Source organism: Notolepis coatsorum (assembly GCF_963971535.1).
Source record: "Notolepis coatsorum genome assembly, chromosome: 9".
Lineage (NCBI taxonomy): Eukaryota > Metazoa > Chordata > Actinopteri > Aulopiformes > Paralepididae > Notolepis > Notolepis coatsorum.
The window spans coordinates 8,330,167-8,347,283 of NC_140173.1; the positions used below are offsets into that span (position 1 = coordinate 8,330,167).

Consider the following 17,117-nt stretch of genomic DNA (forward strand, 5'->3'; position numbering starts at 1 on the left):
CCAAGCGGCGACCTCATGCGCATGCGCGGCGAGCACCTGGGCGAAGGAAAAGGAAATGCGCATTACCGTACTGGCGTATGGCGAAGAATGCGGAAGCTCTCTTGCACTCTTCGGCTGTGATAAATATAGACGCCGCCTGGGGTGACTGGATCTCCAACGGTAGGCTCGCTTGATGCAATATGATTTCAGATTGCTAATCAAATTAAAACCTGAGTATTCTCGTGTTGGGCATTCAACCCGCGGGGGGTAAACCCGAGAAATCTCGGGCGTGGCATCCAAAGTGTTCATCTGATTAAATGAGTCTTTCTTTTATTAAATCAACTTTCTTTAATGAATATAACAGTTTCGTCAACATAAATAATCCAATAAGGGCACGGTTGGTATGAAAGTGATGGTGACGTCTTATAGTATAATATTAGTGTAGCCTAATCTTTAACTGCAACTGTGAAGAAAACCCCCATTGGTCTAACACTTTGAGTGCCATGGACGCTATAAGTCGTTAGTTCATGCCGCCAGTTGAATGCCAGCAACGCTATATAGCGTTTGTTTGTCGTTTTTTTTATTAGCGATTTGAATTCATATTTCATCAATCGAGCCTCACGCTAGTGCTCCAAACTCTCTCTGAGCTCCATTGGGAAAATACCGCCCCCTATCGTCTCTCCCTGTGTAACTGCACCCCATTGGATTAGACTGATGGGGGGGGGGGGGGGAGTCCACTTTCCTCATTTTACTTATCCGGCAAGTCATCTGAAGAGACCGAAGTGATTGCAGAGCCGGAAAACAATGTAGAATACATATTTACACTAACAGTACCCAGCGCTGAATCAATAAACGCGATCGATATTTGGAATGGCGATCAGGAATTGGAATAATCTTTTTGGAGAACATCTGATATGAGGTAAGGAATCTATTTTACCAGTCTTGGGGTAATCGGATCTGTTTTCACCTATATATCAGCATTTGCCCCATGTGTGTGTGTGCGCGCGCTGATCAGGAAATGAGCGAATAGATTTTTCAGATTGCTTCTCTAGCGTGCATAAGTACACATATACTATCGATAATCTAGCGTTTATTTGAAAACTATTCATAAATAGACCGAAAGATTACAACGTTTTTTGTGTATTCCAGTAAATGCCGTTTATCACGGAATCTTTATATTTTCCTGAAACTCAAGAAAATGAGGGCTTTTCAAAATGCTATAAAACTGAAATGAACAGATTAAAAAAAAAAAAAAAAATCCGTTTCGACAATGTTGACTGCAAACAAGTCATTGATAAGCGACGGGCAGATTAGACACATAATTTAAGACATAGTTTATGCGTTTAGAGCTCTATCATTGAAGTGGGTGGTGGCATTCAACGGGGGTAAGGCACACCGCATTGCTGGTAATCAAAGTGTTAAACAGATTCAATAGACAAAAAACAAATGATTTAAAAAAATGTTTAATTAAAAATAAGATTCGAATGTTGATTTCGAATTCGAATGTCAACATTATGATCGAAGCATTCGGTACAGCCCTACCTATTATATACATTTGATTTGGAAATAGTGTGTCCAGGCAAGAAACGCCAACGCTTATAGTAGAATTCACGTTGCGCCCTATAACTCGCTTCCCAGGAATGATCCCGGATCACTCTGAGATTATACTTATATTCACCACGCGCGAACGTATGCATGAAGAAATTCTCTTTTTTTGCATCTTGGATGGAAGAAAGTCACTGTCAAATGACCATAGTATTGTCCCCATAGCTATAATATAGATATAGCTCTCCAAACATAATGACGCACAGTGAAAATATGTAATGGAAACCTGGCACGTTAGCTACAAGGCCAAGACTAATAGCTGGCACTGAATGAGTTAAAAATAGTGTTTCAGTCCAAGCCGCTGGCTGAGTTCTGGATATCAATTGAGGGGGAATACGCACGGCTATCCGCCATTTGGATCTACCTACCTATGCGAAAAAACATTCTCTGCACTGACATAAAAAAGTACAGATCACGTCTGAATGGGGAGGATGAGCTCCGAGTCGCTGTCTCCAAAATTATTTTATAGTTGTTTGATTATTGTTATTTTGTGTAGTTATTGTGCGTGTTAAAAGCCTCCCAATGCTTATTAGTGCCTGTGAATGTTTGCATGTTTCAACTACCTCCTAATAGTGGGGGTCGCGGCCTGAAAACTTTGGGAACACATACATGTATTTATAATATAGTACATATATCCTTATATTATAAGTATCTATTAATTCGTATCAATTAGATACTCTTTGGGCTTGTTTTTATCTACTTATTCTGAAAGTTTAAATAATTATTTTCTCTAGCAAGATCTCATTCGATGATTCATTCCATTAAGCCTACTGCCAGCAGGCACATTTAAAGAAATATAATCTTGTGCTGGCTAGACCCTGTAGAGGCTGTATCGTGGCGCTCCTTAGAAGCGGCGGCGGTATCTCCGCTAAGATTGCAGGATGTAGTGTACTCCACTGTCTCTATTTCGAAATGCCGGCTGAGGTATGGACCGATCATAACTCACGTGATCCAAACGTGGCGTAATGTACAGAGGTCGTGTGGGGTTAAATGCCCTTGGCACCTGGACTCTCCAATTTTTAATAACCAGCAATTACTTGTTGGACACAAGCCGGTTAATATTCCTCAATGGCAAAGGAGGGGGGTTCATACTCTGGAGGATATTTATGATAAGAACGGCCTCCGTGCGTTTCAGGACTTAAGAGAATTTTATGATCTTCCCGGCGAGTCCTTCTTTCTTTACCTTCAACTAAGGTCAGCACTGAGGGCGCATGGCGTACCGTGGGCTCAAGCCTTGCACCCACACCCCTTCCTCAGGCTCATAGTGGACAGGACGACATCCAGAGGGTTTGTCTCCGACTTTTATACGCTCTTAATTCAATCCACGTATAAAAATGTATCATTGGATACAATCTGGCGTGTGGATATCCCGGAGTTGGACCCCGAGTTTGACTGGGATGATGTTTGGGCAAATGTGGCATTATCTTCCCGCAACCCCAATCACCAGCAAATTAATTTTAATTATATTCATAGGACCTATCTTACACCTAGGAAGCTATATGCTATGGGACTGATAACCGACTCTCTGTGCACTTTGTGCTCTCAAAAAAGGCATATGTATTGGGATTGCCCACCAGTGGCCCGCTTCTGGAGGTCAATAACGGACAAACTTTCAGATCTGTGTGGCTTAACTATCCCATTCAAGTTTCAAGTTTCTTTAATAGTTGTCATACAGAAGTACAGAATACTTTTGTACAAAATGCTTCTTACTGTTGCGCTCCAGAGACTGTGCAAGACAAGATAAGTATGAAATAAAAACATAGTAAAATTAGAAGTAAAAAAAAGAGGTCACAGTGTTCAGTTTAGACATATGTACAATGTTCGATGCAGAATAGACGTAGTTACCATACAATATACAATACTGTGCAGTGTACTAATATACAATACTATATAGTGCAAGGCAGAAATGGAGAAATGGGACGAGGTGCAATTTAGGTACAATTCACAGTAGGTGTACGAGTTGTAGTGCAAATCCTTTATCAATAAATATAAAGTGTAAGTGTGTTTGTGTGATCTAAAGTGTGGAGAGTGGGTGCTGCAGTGTGTTGTTTGTTTGAGTGAGTGTGTGCGTGTGGGTGTGTGTGCTGTGTGCATTTGATGGTTGTTGCATAGTGATTATTGTTCGTTTAGCGATTATTGTTCGTTTAGCAGCCTGATGGCCTGGGGATAGAAGCTTCTTCTGAGTCTTTCTGTGCTCGCCTTAAGACTCCGGTATCGCTTGCCTGACCGCAGCAGTTCAAAGAGGCAGTTGTTCGGGTGGCTCGAGTCCTTAATAATTCTCTTAGCCTTCCCCTTGCACCGCTTGTTGTAAATGTTCTGGAGGGTGGGAAGCCCCCCTCCAATTGTGCGTTCGGCTGAACGTGTCACTCTTTGTAGTCTGCTACGGTCTTGTGCAGTGCTATTCCCAAACCAGGAGGTGATGTTGCCGGTCAGGATGCTCTCTATTGTACATGAGTAGAAGTTCCTAAGGATCTTCTGACTGACTTGGAACTTCCTTAGGCGCCTGAGGAAGTAGAGGCGTTGTCGTGCCTTCTTCACAACACTGTCAATGTGTGTGGTCCATGTCAAGTCCTCGGATATGTGGGCTCCGAGGTACTTGAAACTGTTCACTCTCTCAACCGGTGCCCCGTCGATGCTGAGGGGGCTGTAGTCCTTGACCCCCGACCTCCTGAAGTCCACAATCATCTCTTTTGTTTTGCTGACGTTCAGGGAGAGGCAGTTCTCCTGACACCACTGTGACAGGTTCTCTACCTCTTCCAGGTAGGCCCTTTCGTCGTTGGCAGAGATCAGGCCCACCACTACTGTGTCATCAGCAAATTTGATGATGGTGTTGTTGTTCCGCTGTGCTACGCAGTCATGTGTGTACAGGGAGTAGAGGAGGGGGCTCAGAACACAGCCCTGGGGGGCCCCTATGTTGAGCGTGATGGATGAGGAGGTGCAGTTGCCGGCTCTTACCACCTGGGGTCTGCCCGTCAGGAAGTCCAAGACCCACTGGCACAGGTCATAGTTCAAGCCCAGGTCCCTGAGCTTGGCTATGAGTTTGGAGGGGACTATGGTATTGAATGCTGAGCTGTAGTCGATGAACAGCATTCTCACATAGTTCCCCTGCCTCTTGTCCAGGTGTGATGCTGCTGTGTGCAGCACATGGGCTATGGCGTCCTCCGTGGACCTGTTGGGGCGATATGCAAATTGCAGAGGGTCCAGGTTGATGGGGAGGGAGGAACAGATGTAGCCCTTCACTAGCTTCTCAAAGCACTTCATGGCTATGGAGGTGAGGGCTACAGGGCGGTAGTCGTTGAGGCAAGCGGGCGTAGATTTTTTGGGTACAGGTACAGCACAGCTGTTACGCTACTCCTGAACGATATAACGACACTACCCGCGTCCGTACAACTGAAAAGGGTTGTCCTAGCGGGCGTCACAGCAGCGAAGAAGCTAATAGCAATGAGATGGAAGGAGCCTGAGAAGCTTTCAATGATTAACTGGTCCCTAACTCTATTGGATGTGATTTATCTTGAGATATCCACAGCCCGGGTGATTGGGGTGGGGCAGGCTGGAATTGACCTATGGTTCGCAGCAGCTGAGAAGGTAAAGACCGCAGTGTGCGGCTGAGCGGGGTTGAGGTGCGTGTTCGGGTGAGTCCGGCGGTCTCTTGGGAGGGGGAGGAGGAAATGTTTTGTCTGTCTTGTCTTTTGTCTTGTCATCTTGAGTTTAGCTGGGGATATTATGGGGGGGCAGCTATTTAACTATTTCTTCACTGTTTGGCCACTTTTACACGGTCTCTGTGAGTCTATGGAACACCTCTACAGGTTTTTGTTTTTTCATGAAGGTTCATTGCTCTGTTTTCGGGTCGTGTTCTCAAAAAATGGTCCTTGTGGTGGATTGGAGATGTACGTTTTATTAATATAGGGTCACACGGCCGGGAATCGGGGCTGAACACTGGGAAAGACCATTTATTAGATAGTACCCCTTGGAATTAAAATTTAGAAGGTTGAACTCTGTTTTCTTTTCTCTTGTCTGTATAATTGTTAGTCTGTATTATTATTATTGTTTTGTTATTTTCTTGTGAAGTTCTATGTACTGTGATTGTGGTTAATGTGTTGTCTTGTTTCATGTGAATAATAATAAAATATTTGATCAAAAAAAAAAGAAATATAATCTGATTGATTGGGGTAATGAGGCACTTAAAATTAGACTATACATTCCCCCAACACTTACGCATTTAACTTGTCTGCGATATTTTCCCTTTAGAAAATCATGGTTTCGGTGATCGATGCCTCCCCCTTTTGAACTAGGACGGGTAAGCGCAGTTATCCTGATTACTGAAGTCTGGTTCGAATTAACGAGATTGTTTGAGCGCAAATCAGACTGAGAAACTAAGATAGCCTGACATCAATCATTGGGTTAATTTAAAGGGGAACTATCTTATAAATGGCCTTTTCCAGTGTTTAGCATTGTTTTCTAGCTACGTGGGTTTATATTAATGGGGTCTATGTCTCTAATTCTCATTTTGTCGCGTTCCAATTCACATCTCACAATATTCTCCCTCACTGAATTGAGTCATCTGAAACTTAAGCGTATCTTTGACGTCAAACAATTCTCATGTGCATAATAACGCCTGCCCCCTCCTCACTTCAACAGACTCCGCAAGGGAGTATTTTAGGACCACTTTTATATGTCAATGATATGAAAACTGCATGTGATTGTAAATTGTAAACGATGCTGCACTCATGGTCTCCCATCAGGACAAAAGAGAAGTTGAGAGGTCACTCAGTCTAGAGCTTGTCAAGATCAGTCATCCCTCCACCTGGGTAAAACCGAAGCTATCCTTTTTGGCTCTGCCATACGACTTAAGAGGTCTCCTGGGTTCAAAGTAGTGGTAGGAGATATCAAGGTAATAGCAAAGGAGGAAGTCGCATACCTAGGATGTGTTTTGGACAACACCTTATCAGGGGTGAGCATGGCACAAAAGGTGGTCACAAAGATCAATCGGAGAATAAAAACGGCAGAGAACGAGCGAGGGAGAGAGAGAGAGGGGGAAACACGCATTTACACACAACCTCCCGACCGGCGTGCAGGGATGGGGCTTCTCCACTCGCAAAATATCATGCACGCGTGCCCGTATTCCGATCTGTGCAATAATATTCACAGGGGTATATATTGTAATTTGAAACAAGTTACCAATGCATTGTCCCGTGGGATTATGCCCCCCGTGGCGAAATTAATTAGTATCCCCCTCAATCTCTATATCTCTCTCGGTCTGCCAGTGCAGAATGTGGGTGACTGTCACTCAAAGCGCTTATGGGCGGAGCCCAGCCCAAAACAGCTTGAAATCTTGAAGTGGAAAAATGCTGCTTTAGAGTACTTGATTAGAAATACAAAATGTATTTTTTTTTACCTTACAGATGTGTTCCATAGACTCACAGGAATTGTGTAAAATTGCCCAAATAGTGAAAGGAATAGTAAGATAGTTCCCCTTTAAGCTGGCTAATAGGACATTTGATCGGCTTAGTTGAACCAGGTACGAGGAACGGGGCCCTGAAATACAATTTGAATGACCGTTACAGTATTATTTCAAGCAGAATAAGGATGTTTATTAGCGTGTACATCTTAGCAGGCTATTTATTTACATGCTATTATTTGATCATCAAATGAATTCAAGTAGGATTCTTTATTTAAATGTTTTTCAATTTGTATGTACACTACTACTATGCTTTGTAAAAAAAAAAGACAGAAATAAAATCATTCATATGTATAAATTAAATATATTAAAAGAATACGCTACCAAAACATAAAGCTGATTTATTATGCCTATAATGCATATCCCAAACTATAAAATGTCTTATCATTTTATCACTATACCAAGGCCATGATATATATTTTTTCACTGATCTGTAGGGCTGTCCTACTTCGAAGCTTCGTTCGATGGGCATGGGATTCGAATATGAAAATAAAATTTGAATATATTAACACTTTAACTGCCGAAAATCTGTGATCGGAATCATATTTCCCCTCTGCAGCCTTCACACACAGTTCTGATCTCCTCTCAATCCTCTAGCGGTTCAAGAGCGCCATCTGGTGGCCGATCGGCAGATCGAAAAACCGGATGTCAACCTTTAACCCGGCAGGACTCACTCCATATGTGGTCCGGGCACTCGCTAATGTTAGAGAGACTCAGTATTCACACAGTGAACATCGATGGGTGGAAATAACTCGAAAAAAAACATGATTTGGACGTATATACTATTATACAACCTGGAAATAGATCCGGTATTTCGACATCCCATAATTGAAAACTGTCTACCCCACGCTGATCGCCCAACGGCCCGAGGAGACTGGGGTGAGTTTTAGCGTTATATTCTAACGTGTTCTTTACTAACTGCTATGATGAACATATGACCCACATTAGATGAATGGTATAACGTTGCCCACGGAATTATAAACGCCCCCTCGCCCATCCGGTCAACATCAGATGACGTGTAGTAAATTCTAGAAGTACGTCCAATTGAAATTTTTGATCTCGCACAGATTCCTACCAAACTGTATTTTCATCATCAATATAATGCATTTGGGGCTATAAATCACGTTCTGGAGAAAGCTGCAGAAAGAGATGAAAACATACTTATACTTTAGACCATATTTTAGTATGAATATGTGAATGAAAAAGTTTAACGTTGCTACACCATGAACAATACATATAGGACCTTGAATTGGCCCTAATAATGGCAATCTAGCAATATAATTTAAAAAGTTATAGCCCTGCAAAGAAGGGGAACTTCTCCATGTTAAATAGAGCTGGCAACGGATGGTATATCATGAATTTAACCTTAGGCAATCAAAGTGTTAAAAAGAAAAAGAAATCAATTTTTTATTTTTTTTGCAAAATCAACTCTGCCTCTCTTTGTTAACTACAACAAGCAATGCTGATCTGTATTTAATACTTTCTGGAATATGTGCCATAATGACATCATACTGTACATTCCAACTCGATAACGCTCCAACCAAATAATTTTTTTGGGATATGTATGAGGTTATGGCGCATAATGAATCCACTTTACATTTTGGTGAAATACTTGATATACATTTCTGGCAACAAATAGAATAGTATTTAAAAAAAAAAGAAAAAAAGTAAGTCCCCCACTTCCACAGTATCCCTCTGCATTTGATTAAAATGTCTGACCCGATCTGGCCTTACTTCAAACCCGCCAGAATATCTGGTAGGTCGAGCACTGTTGCAATGGTATAGTCTGGTTTGACAGAACCCGCCGGTGGGGAGCCTCCCTCGTCATTGATCCAAACTGTGGCCCGCACCCCGGCACGGAACCCCCCCTCGATGTCGGTATCCAGGGAGTCTCCTACCATGACACAGGCCTCGGGCCGCAGCCCCAGCAGGGCGAAGCAGTGTGTGAAGATGGAGAGCGCTGGCTTCTGCTCCGGCTGCTCTCCCCCCACCACCACCACGTCGAAGAACTCCTCGCAGCCCGTCGTCGCCACCTTCTCCCTCTGGGTCTGAGTTTCCCCGTTGGTCAGCAGCAGCAGCTTGTATCCCGTCCGGAGTTCCTTCAGCATGTCGCAGATTTCCAGCGACAGACTCAGAGTCTCCAGGCGACTGTTTTTCCATAGGTAGTAGCACTCTGTGGCCAAGGAAGGCCTGGGACAGCTTCCCACCAGCTCCTGGATGCTGTCCTCCCAGTGGACGGTCCGTACCTCGTCTATGGACCCGCCGTTGGCAGGATCAAAGGTCTCGTGCAGAAGCTTCTGCCGGAACCTGTCGCAGATGTTACCGATGGTGATGTCATCATGGCCCAGTGTGGTCTTCAGAAGCTCACTGACCTGCGGAAGTCAAAATAGATCAGGAATTAAAAAGCGGAATTTACTGTGTAGTTCAACACATGTTCAAGAAAAGCCACATTAAATAAAAGCAGACATTTTCAACTTTTGCCCCATCGTTTCACTACACGTTTTAGCAGAACGAGTGGTCAGAAAACCATTATCACATCATTATTCCTGTGTCCCAGGACGGCTCAGTCAATAGAAATGTGAACATACACACAGAGATAACACTCAGATTGGTGACGTCACCTGGATGAACGATCCGTTGGCAGCGATACAGTATCGACCCGATCTATCGTTTTTACTGAACATCAGTTGAGTCAGTGGACAAAAATTATTTGAGATATCAGGCTAATACATTTTTTCCCCATTACAGAAATATAACATACTTCTGTGTTAAAAATGCAGAAAATCAAGTCACGTTGCTCTCAGTTCTGGGTTTAGGGTTAGGTTGGTACCAGTATTCATTAGGGTTAGGTTGGTATCAGTATTCATTTTGGGGAAATTCTCAGATTCTGATAATGTTACCCTATTTTAGTCTGGTATCCGTTTTAACCTGGTATTGGACCGATATCTGACACCAGTGTCTGTGTTGGTGCGTCCCTACTCCACCATAGACACTGAATGGGACACTGATTTGATGGAGCTATAATATGTAGTGCTGTCAGGCGATTAAAAAAATTAATCTAATTAATTACAGGATTTGTAATTAATTAATCTAATTAATCGCATTTTAATCGCATAACTATTTTATGCCTGATATGCTATATTCTATAATCATATTTCAAATTGCATGTGTCCGGATGGCAGAATTCAGTACTGTATCTACAAAACCTTCTGTTTAATCATCTTCCATCTATTAATTTGCTTAGATTTTTCAGGTCTGGTCAATTTGAGCATGGTGTTATTCACAGTCAAAGATAACAAAAAAAATATTGATATTCTCATTTGGTTCATTACAATTTACTCAAAATAAAATTTTCATTCAATCAATCACAGCGCAGATTGAGTGATTGAATGAAAATGTTATTAACAGATTGCAGAATGGGTACAATACAGTACGGCTCAATACACACAATTGTTAAGGGGATGCAGATCAGAGAAAGACTTTCGTCTTGTTTACATCAGGGTCCCCCATTTTCAATTCATAATGAATTAAGTAAGGGTGCAACTTGCACTGTGCAATCCATTCTTTGTGGATCTAGCCCACAGTATTTCTGACACTGGGAATACATTCCCTGAGATTCATAGATGTCCCTAGAATCAGATACCAAGAACATGCAAATGGACCATATTAAAAAAAATCTGTAAATGTGTATTCTACATTCTTATGGAATGAACGAGATACAAAAAAAATATTATTAAAAAAAAAAAAAAAAAAAAAAAAAAAACTTTTTTTTGTAATTAATTTTGAGTTAATTTTCATAACGCGATAATTTGCTGTGTAATTAATTAATCTAATTAACGCGATAAACTGACAGCCCTAATAATATGTATATTCTAGTATTTCTATCGGGTCTAAATTAGAATGTACAACTAATTTGGCTTAGTTAGGAGTTCACGAAAAAGGTTTACAGGCCCACAAAATCAGAGCCCTGGAGTATCCTGCAGATTTTACTGGTACATTCAGGTGAGATCACAGATTTTAGTTATTTCTGATTTCTAGCTTTAGAAGAGTGTTCACAAATAATGACCGGGCTTTCCTGGGGCACTGAGATGACAAAACATAAAAACGGACAACACGCTCATCACAGACAAGCTGGATGTAGCCAATTACTTAAATATTTTCTTCACAAACATAGCCACAACACTGGTAAACAAACTACCCTCCCACTCAGGGCTTTATGGGGTAGAACACATAGTAGCTTACTACAAAAACCTAGGGGTCCGCAAGGACGACTTCAAGCTGGAAATGGTAACAACAGATGAGGTACTCAATAAACTGAGCGCCCTCCAACCTAACAAGGCCACTGGCCACGACAACATCCCTTCCAAATTCCTCAGAGACTCAGCAGCCGCCATCACCCCAATCATCACACACATAATAAACCTCTCCATAAAACAGGGACACGTCCCCAAGGACTTCAAAATTGCGAGGGTGACCCCTCTGCACAAAAAGGGCAGCAAATTAGACCCAGGCAACTACCGCCCTGTTTCTATTCTCACCTCCATCTCGAAAGTCATGGAAAAAATAGTCTACGAACAGGTCGAAAAGTACCTAGCGGAAAAAAATCTAATCTACGAATTCCAATCTGGCTTCAGAACATCCCACTCCACTGACACATGCCTTCTCTATTTGAATGACCACATCAAACAAGAGGTGGACGCAGGCAAATACTGCGGCATGGTCATGCTGGACCTACAAAAGGCCTTTGACACGGTCAATCACTCCATTCTGATTGACAAGCTAAAAGCAATTGGTTTTGATAGTCTATCAGTGAGCTGGATGCAATCCTACCTTGAGGGGAGGGAACAGATGGTGGAGGTAAACGGTACCCTATCCCCCCCCCTCACAGGGTGGTGTTCCACAAGGAAGCATACTAGGACCGCTACTGTTCCTAATTTATGCAAATGACATGTCGTCAGCTTGTGACTGCAACTTGTTCCTGTTTGCGGACGACTCAGCCCTGCTGGTCTCTGACAAGAACAAGTTACAGGTTGAAAAAACCCTCAGCTCGGAACTAGGCAGAATCTGCATATGGCTCGCTGATAACAAACTATCATTACACATGGGCAAAACAGAGTCCATTCTCTTCGGTTCAAATAACAAACTCAGCAAGACCGACGGCTTCTCAGTTACAGTGGGTGACAATATTGTCACAAGGAAAGATGAAATTACCTACCTGGGTTCCATCCTAGAGGCTAATCTCTCCTGTGACAAAATGGCATCCAATGTAATAAAAAAAGTCAACCAACGAACTCGATTCTTGTACCGGATCTCCTCTCTGGTAAACAAGAATACCCTGAAGACTCTGGCAGGAGCACTCATTCAGGGGTACTACGACTATGCTTGCACCTCATGGTACCAAAGCACCTCAAAGGCACTAAAAACAAAATTACAAACATCTCAAAACAAACTGGTCAGACTACTGCTTGACCTTACTCCTAGAACCCACCTCACCCCTGCCCACTTTGACAACCTAGGATGGCTTAGAGTAGACGACAGAGTACAGCAACTTGCAATGGGCCTGGTCTACAAGATACACTACACGACCAAGGTACCCATGTACATGTCAAAATACTTCCCAAAGGTCAGTGAATACCACGATCACAACACCAGAGGGAGCTCCACAAATCATGTTAAACCCAGATTCGGCTCAAATAAGGGACTAAACACGTTTCGCAATTATGCCACATCAATGTGGAACGCCCTACCCAAAGCTGTAAAGGAATGTGGATCACTACCCACTTTCAAAACCTCTCAAGGGACACCTACGGGAGACTGCAATTCAACACTGGCCCCTGTAAATATCGTAACCCAACCCCCTCCAATGTACAGTCATTTACCTAGTATGGTTGTCAATAGTCCAATGTACAATTTTGTATGTTTGTACAGTGTCTCCCCCCCCCCCCCCTCAATGTACAGTTTTGCTTGTATATACAGTGTGCCCCCCCCCCCAACCACCTCCAATGTAGATTACCCAGTATGGTTGTCAATATCCCAGTGTACCCAACCCCCCCCACCCAACCTCCTCCAATGTACAGTTTCTACGTCAAATGTATATACTCCCTTTTCCTGACTTCTGTATCACAAACAGTACTGTATTTGCAAATCTGGTATGTCATAAATGTATAGATGTAGCAGTACTGACTATCTGTATGTCATGTATGTCATATATGTCCTGATGAATTGAAAATGGGGGACCCTGATGTAAACAAGACGAAAGTCTTTCTCTGGTCTGCATCCCCTTAACAATTGTGTGTATTGAGCTGTACTGTATTGTACCCATTCTGCAATCTGTTAATAAAGTTTTCAATCAATCAATCAAACAGCCTATCTGAATTCTTAAAGTGTGTGGTATTCCCCATTAAAGATAGAATATGTAATGGCGTCAAACATCCTCTAGTCTAGGCAAAAGAGCCCTGCTTGGTATTGCACTTTGCTTACATTTGTTTTGGTCTGAGTTTAGTAACTTATTCCAGACCTCTCTTAGCAGAGACTGATGTGTGGCCAGCAATAGCAACCCCTCCCCTATACACATCAGACCAAAACAAAACATAAACAAAGTGGGATACCAAGCATGGGCTCTTTTGCCTAGAGGTCGCTGTTTGACGGCATTATCACTATTTACAATAATCACACCATTACCTAGACTTTCATCTTGTTTCATCAACAACTATGCTTACATCAAAATCAGATAATTGTCAAGAGGTAAACGTCAACAAGTGCAAGTTCTCCACCACCAGCATACACTTTAATGACAATGAGTCTACATCAAATCTAGCCCCTTTCGGAGCTGTAAAATCACGCCAACATTGTTGGACGGGCTACATCAAATCCTTTCCCAGACTTGACTCATTCACCTTTTGTATTGCTACTCCGCCAGCACGGGCTGTTTCAATGAGCGTGTTGTCCAGATCAAACAATATCGCCCTAGTAGGTTTACCGTCCATTGCGAGAGACCACTTTTACATAAATGAATGAATGCTGTGAACTGTTTAAATGCGGAAGCGGACGCGTGGCTTGCGAACTGCATTGTGGAGGTTGTAGTTCTGAGAAACGAATTGCACCCGTTCGTTTCCTCCAATAGAGGGCGTCAGTAGATTACAGTTTTACGTTTTTCACAGGGTGATAATCATCGCCCCATTCAGTCGTACACAATTACTTTTCTGCAGTTTCTTTTAAACGCCATCGCTCTTGTTATACTCAGTAAGTACAGCTAACCAGTTCAAACCCGGGGAGCGTGTGTGTCATAGCCTATAGGAAACCTTTGCGTGCCAGTGAGTCCTGGTGCTGCCTAGGAGCATAGAGCTATGTGGTCATTGTTGCAGTGCATGTGAGAGAGACACCATGCAACATTTTCCACCATGACCAACTTTTCCATTCCTTGGTGATTGGATTATGGTTTGTTCTATGGGTATTCAGGCTGAGGTTGAAAAAAATACGGTTTGTATCCTACATAAACTATAGATAGCCAACTCTCACAATGTACTGAATTGAGGTGAACAGAACAGGAAACTTAAAGTGAAAAGATGAATGAATGAAAACGTTATTTAACAGATTGCAGAATGGGTACAATACAGTACGGCTCAATACACACAATTGTCAAGGGGATGCAGACCAGAGAAAGACGTTTGTCTTGTTTACATCAGGGTCCCCCATTTTCAATTCATAGTGAGGTAGGTAGGCTAGTCTAACTTAACCCTTTCACTACCACACTACCAAAGGGTTAACCCTTTCACTGCGACAATACAGAAGGTTAACCCTTCACTGTCACATGACAAAGCGTTACCCGTTAACCCTTTCACAACCACACTACAGAAGGTTAACCCTTTCACTACCACAATACAGTCTGTAGTGTGGGTGTAGTAGTGAAAGGTTATAACCTGTGGTGTGGTAGTGAAAGGGTTAAACACACACACACACGCATGAACACACACACGCATGAACACACACGCATGCACGTCACACACACACATGTTTTCTCGCTCTCTCTCTTGCTCTCTCTCACACATACATGCTTTCTCTCTCTCTCTATCTCTCTCTCTCTCTCTCTCTCTCTCTCTCTCTCTCTCTCTCTCTCTCTCTCTCTCTCTCTCTCACACACACACACACAGACACACACTTTCAAAACATACCACGATTCTTATGCAACCAGTCCTTCCGTGTGCTCTTTCGGCTGGCAAGGTGCCACAGGTTCACACGCAATAATGTGTAGGCATATTGAGCGCCAGATCTCTACCAAACCCAATCACACACATCACAACAATAATTTCTCTCATTGCCAATTTCCACAGCTCAAACGTCTTGGCCGCCGCCGCCGACAATTACAATTACTTCATTTACTGTGTAGATAAAAGTGTCAAAGAGCTCAACTATAAATCAGGACACGGTGATGAAGGCTGAAGGAACCGACCAACCTGCTATTATCCATCTTGTACAAACAACACCTGCCGGTTGCATGCGAAGGATGATGTTTTCATAAATGACAGGCATCAAACAAATTAACTCTCAAATCTTTCAATTTTTTTCTATCATCCATAAACTTGAAAAGGCGGGGTGGGTGGAGGGTGGGGGGGGTGGGGGGGGGGTGGAGACATAAACAGTGGATATGTGACGTGTGAACTCACACACAAATATAACACGGAATTTCCCTTCTGATACAAAAAAAAGAAAAGACTTCCTGAAGGATCCACATAGGAGCTCTCACAGCCCGTGGGTCTCGTGAGAGAATCGCGAGGCCTAGCTGTTTTCTTTTGTCTGCACGGCTCGCAGACAGACAGACATCTCTCCTCTTTTATCTCAGTGGGTGGTCACGGATACACAGCCACACATTATCTCTCTCAGCTGTACCACCCCACCCACCCCCACAAAAAATAAATATAATAATGTTTCCTCTCTATTGCATATCATGCACTATCCAAAGAGAACACATGTACATCTCTAATCTCTCCCCTCGCCCTACATTGGCTCAAACTCCAATAGCCGATAACGTGCGCAAAATACACAGATAGCTATACCTGTCCTTGCCTCCCCTCTCTCCCCTCACTCGAGTCATTGTAAGGCAATTCGTTTCTTTACAACTGGTGGTGTTTGTTTGGGGCGCAGGAAACAAGGAGGGCAAGACTGCTTGACTCTTGTGATTCTGATAAGAGGTCATCTGAAGGAGACAGTGCTGTCAATTGTGGCTGTGTGTTCTGACGTCAAAGAGCTAAGATAAGGTAGGAGATCAGCGAGCGATCTTGATTATACTGGGGGGGGGGGGGGGGGGGGGGGGGGGGTTGTGTTTGCGTCAACAGTACAATACAGTGATGGTGGGAGAAGAATAAGATAATGTCAATAGCTGCATTTTTGCAGAGCTTCTCTAGTACCAGTAGCCCACTACCCAACGCGCTTTATAATGGAATTAGTAGAATTAGTGCAGTGCCCATTTGGAGAGCACACCCTATTTCCTGAACACATGGCTGTTTGGAACGCGTGTCCATTCAGAGTGGGTTCGATTGCTTGGCCTTCCCAAGTGCCGCTTGCAGCGTCGTGCAGACCCGTGGTATGACTGCTTGCAGCGTCGTGCAGACCCACGGTATGACTGGGCCTAACAAAAATAATGGTTGGTTTCAGGTTGCCGACCGACCCTGCCGATTTAGGTGCGACCCAATATATTTTATGAGTTTAAAAAAAAATTATATAAAAAATCATTTTTTTTTTTTTTTTTTTTTTTTTTTTTTTTAGAATAAAGTTTCATAGAAATCTTAGTCAAACATTTAGTATTATGGATATTAAACATGCTGGCAGAGTACATGCATCCATGTTGTTGTGAACATTTTAACCCTTTCACTGCCACACGACAGCCGGTTAACCCTTTCACTGTGACAATACAGAAGGTTAGCCCTTTACTATCACACAACCGACGGCGATGCTCCATCATTAGCATCATTAGCTCCGCATCCGCGGAGCTAATGATGCTAATGATGGAGCATCGCCGTCGGTTGTGTGATAGTAAAGGGCTAACCTTCTGTCGTGTGGCAGTGAAAGGGTTAATTAA

The 17,117-nt window shown here is 42.9% G+C and overlaps 1 protein-coding gene across 1 annotated transcript; it reads right to left on the bottom strand.

The window, feature by feature from the left end:
* Positions 1-8,424: 8,424 nt before the first annotated feature.
* Positions 8,425-14,071, bottom strand: nanp (N-acetylneuraminic acid phosphatase). The gene is made up of 2 exons (XM_084321559.1): positions 13,939-14,071; positions 8,425-9,414 (listed from the first exon to the last, which is right to left on the bottom strand). Exons 1-2 carry the CDS (start codon positions 14,026-14,028, stop codon positions 8,773-8,775), a joined length of 732 nt encoding a protein of 243 aa, XP_084177685.1. The 5' UTR covers positions 14,029-14,071; the 3' UTR covers positions 8,425-8,772.
* Positions 14,072-17,117: the final 3,046 nt, after the last annotated feature.

Coding starts and splice junctions, on each gene's coding strand:
- nanp (XM_084321559.1), bottom strand. CDS start 14,028: ATGGACGGTAAACCTACTAGGGCGATATTGTTTGATCTGGACAACACG. Junction 9,415..13,938: donor GCGGAGTAGCAATACAAAAG/GTGAATGAGTCA, acceptor TGACTTCCGCAG/GTCAGTGAGCTTCTGAAGAC.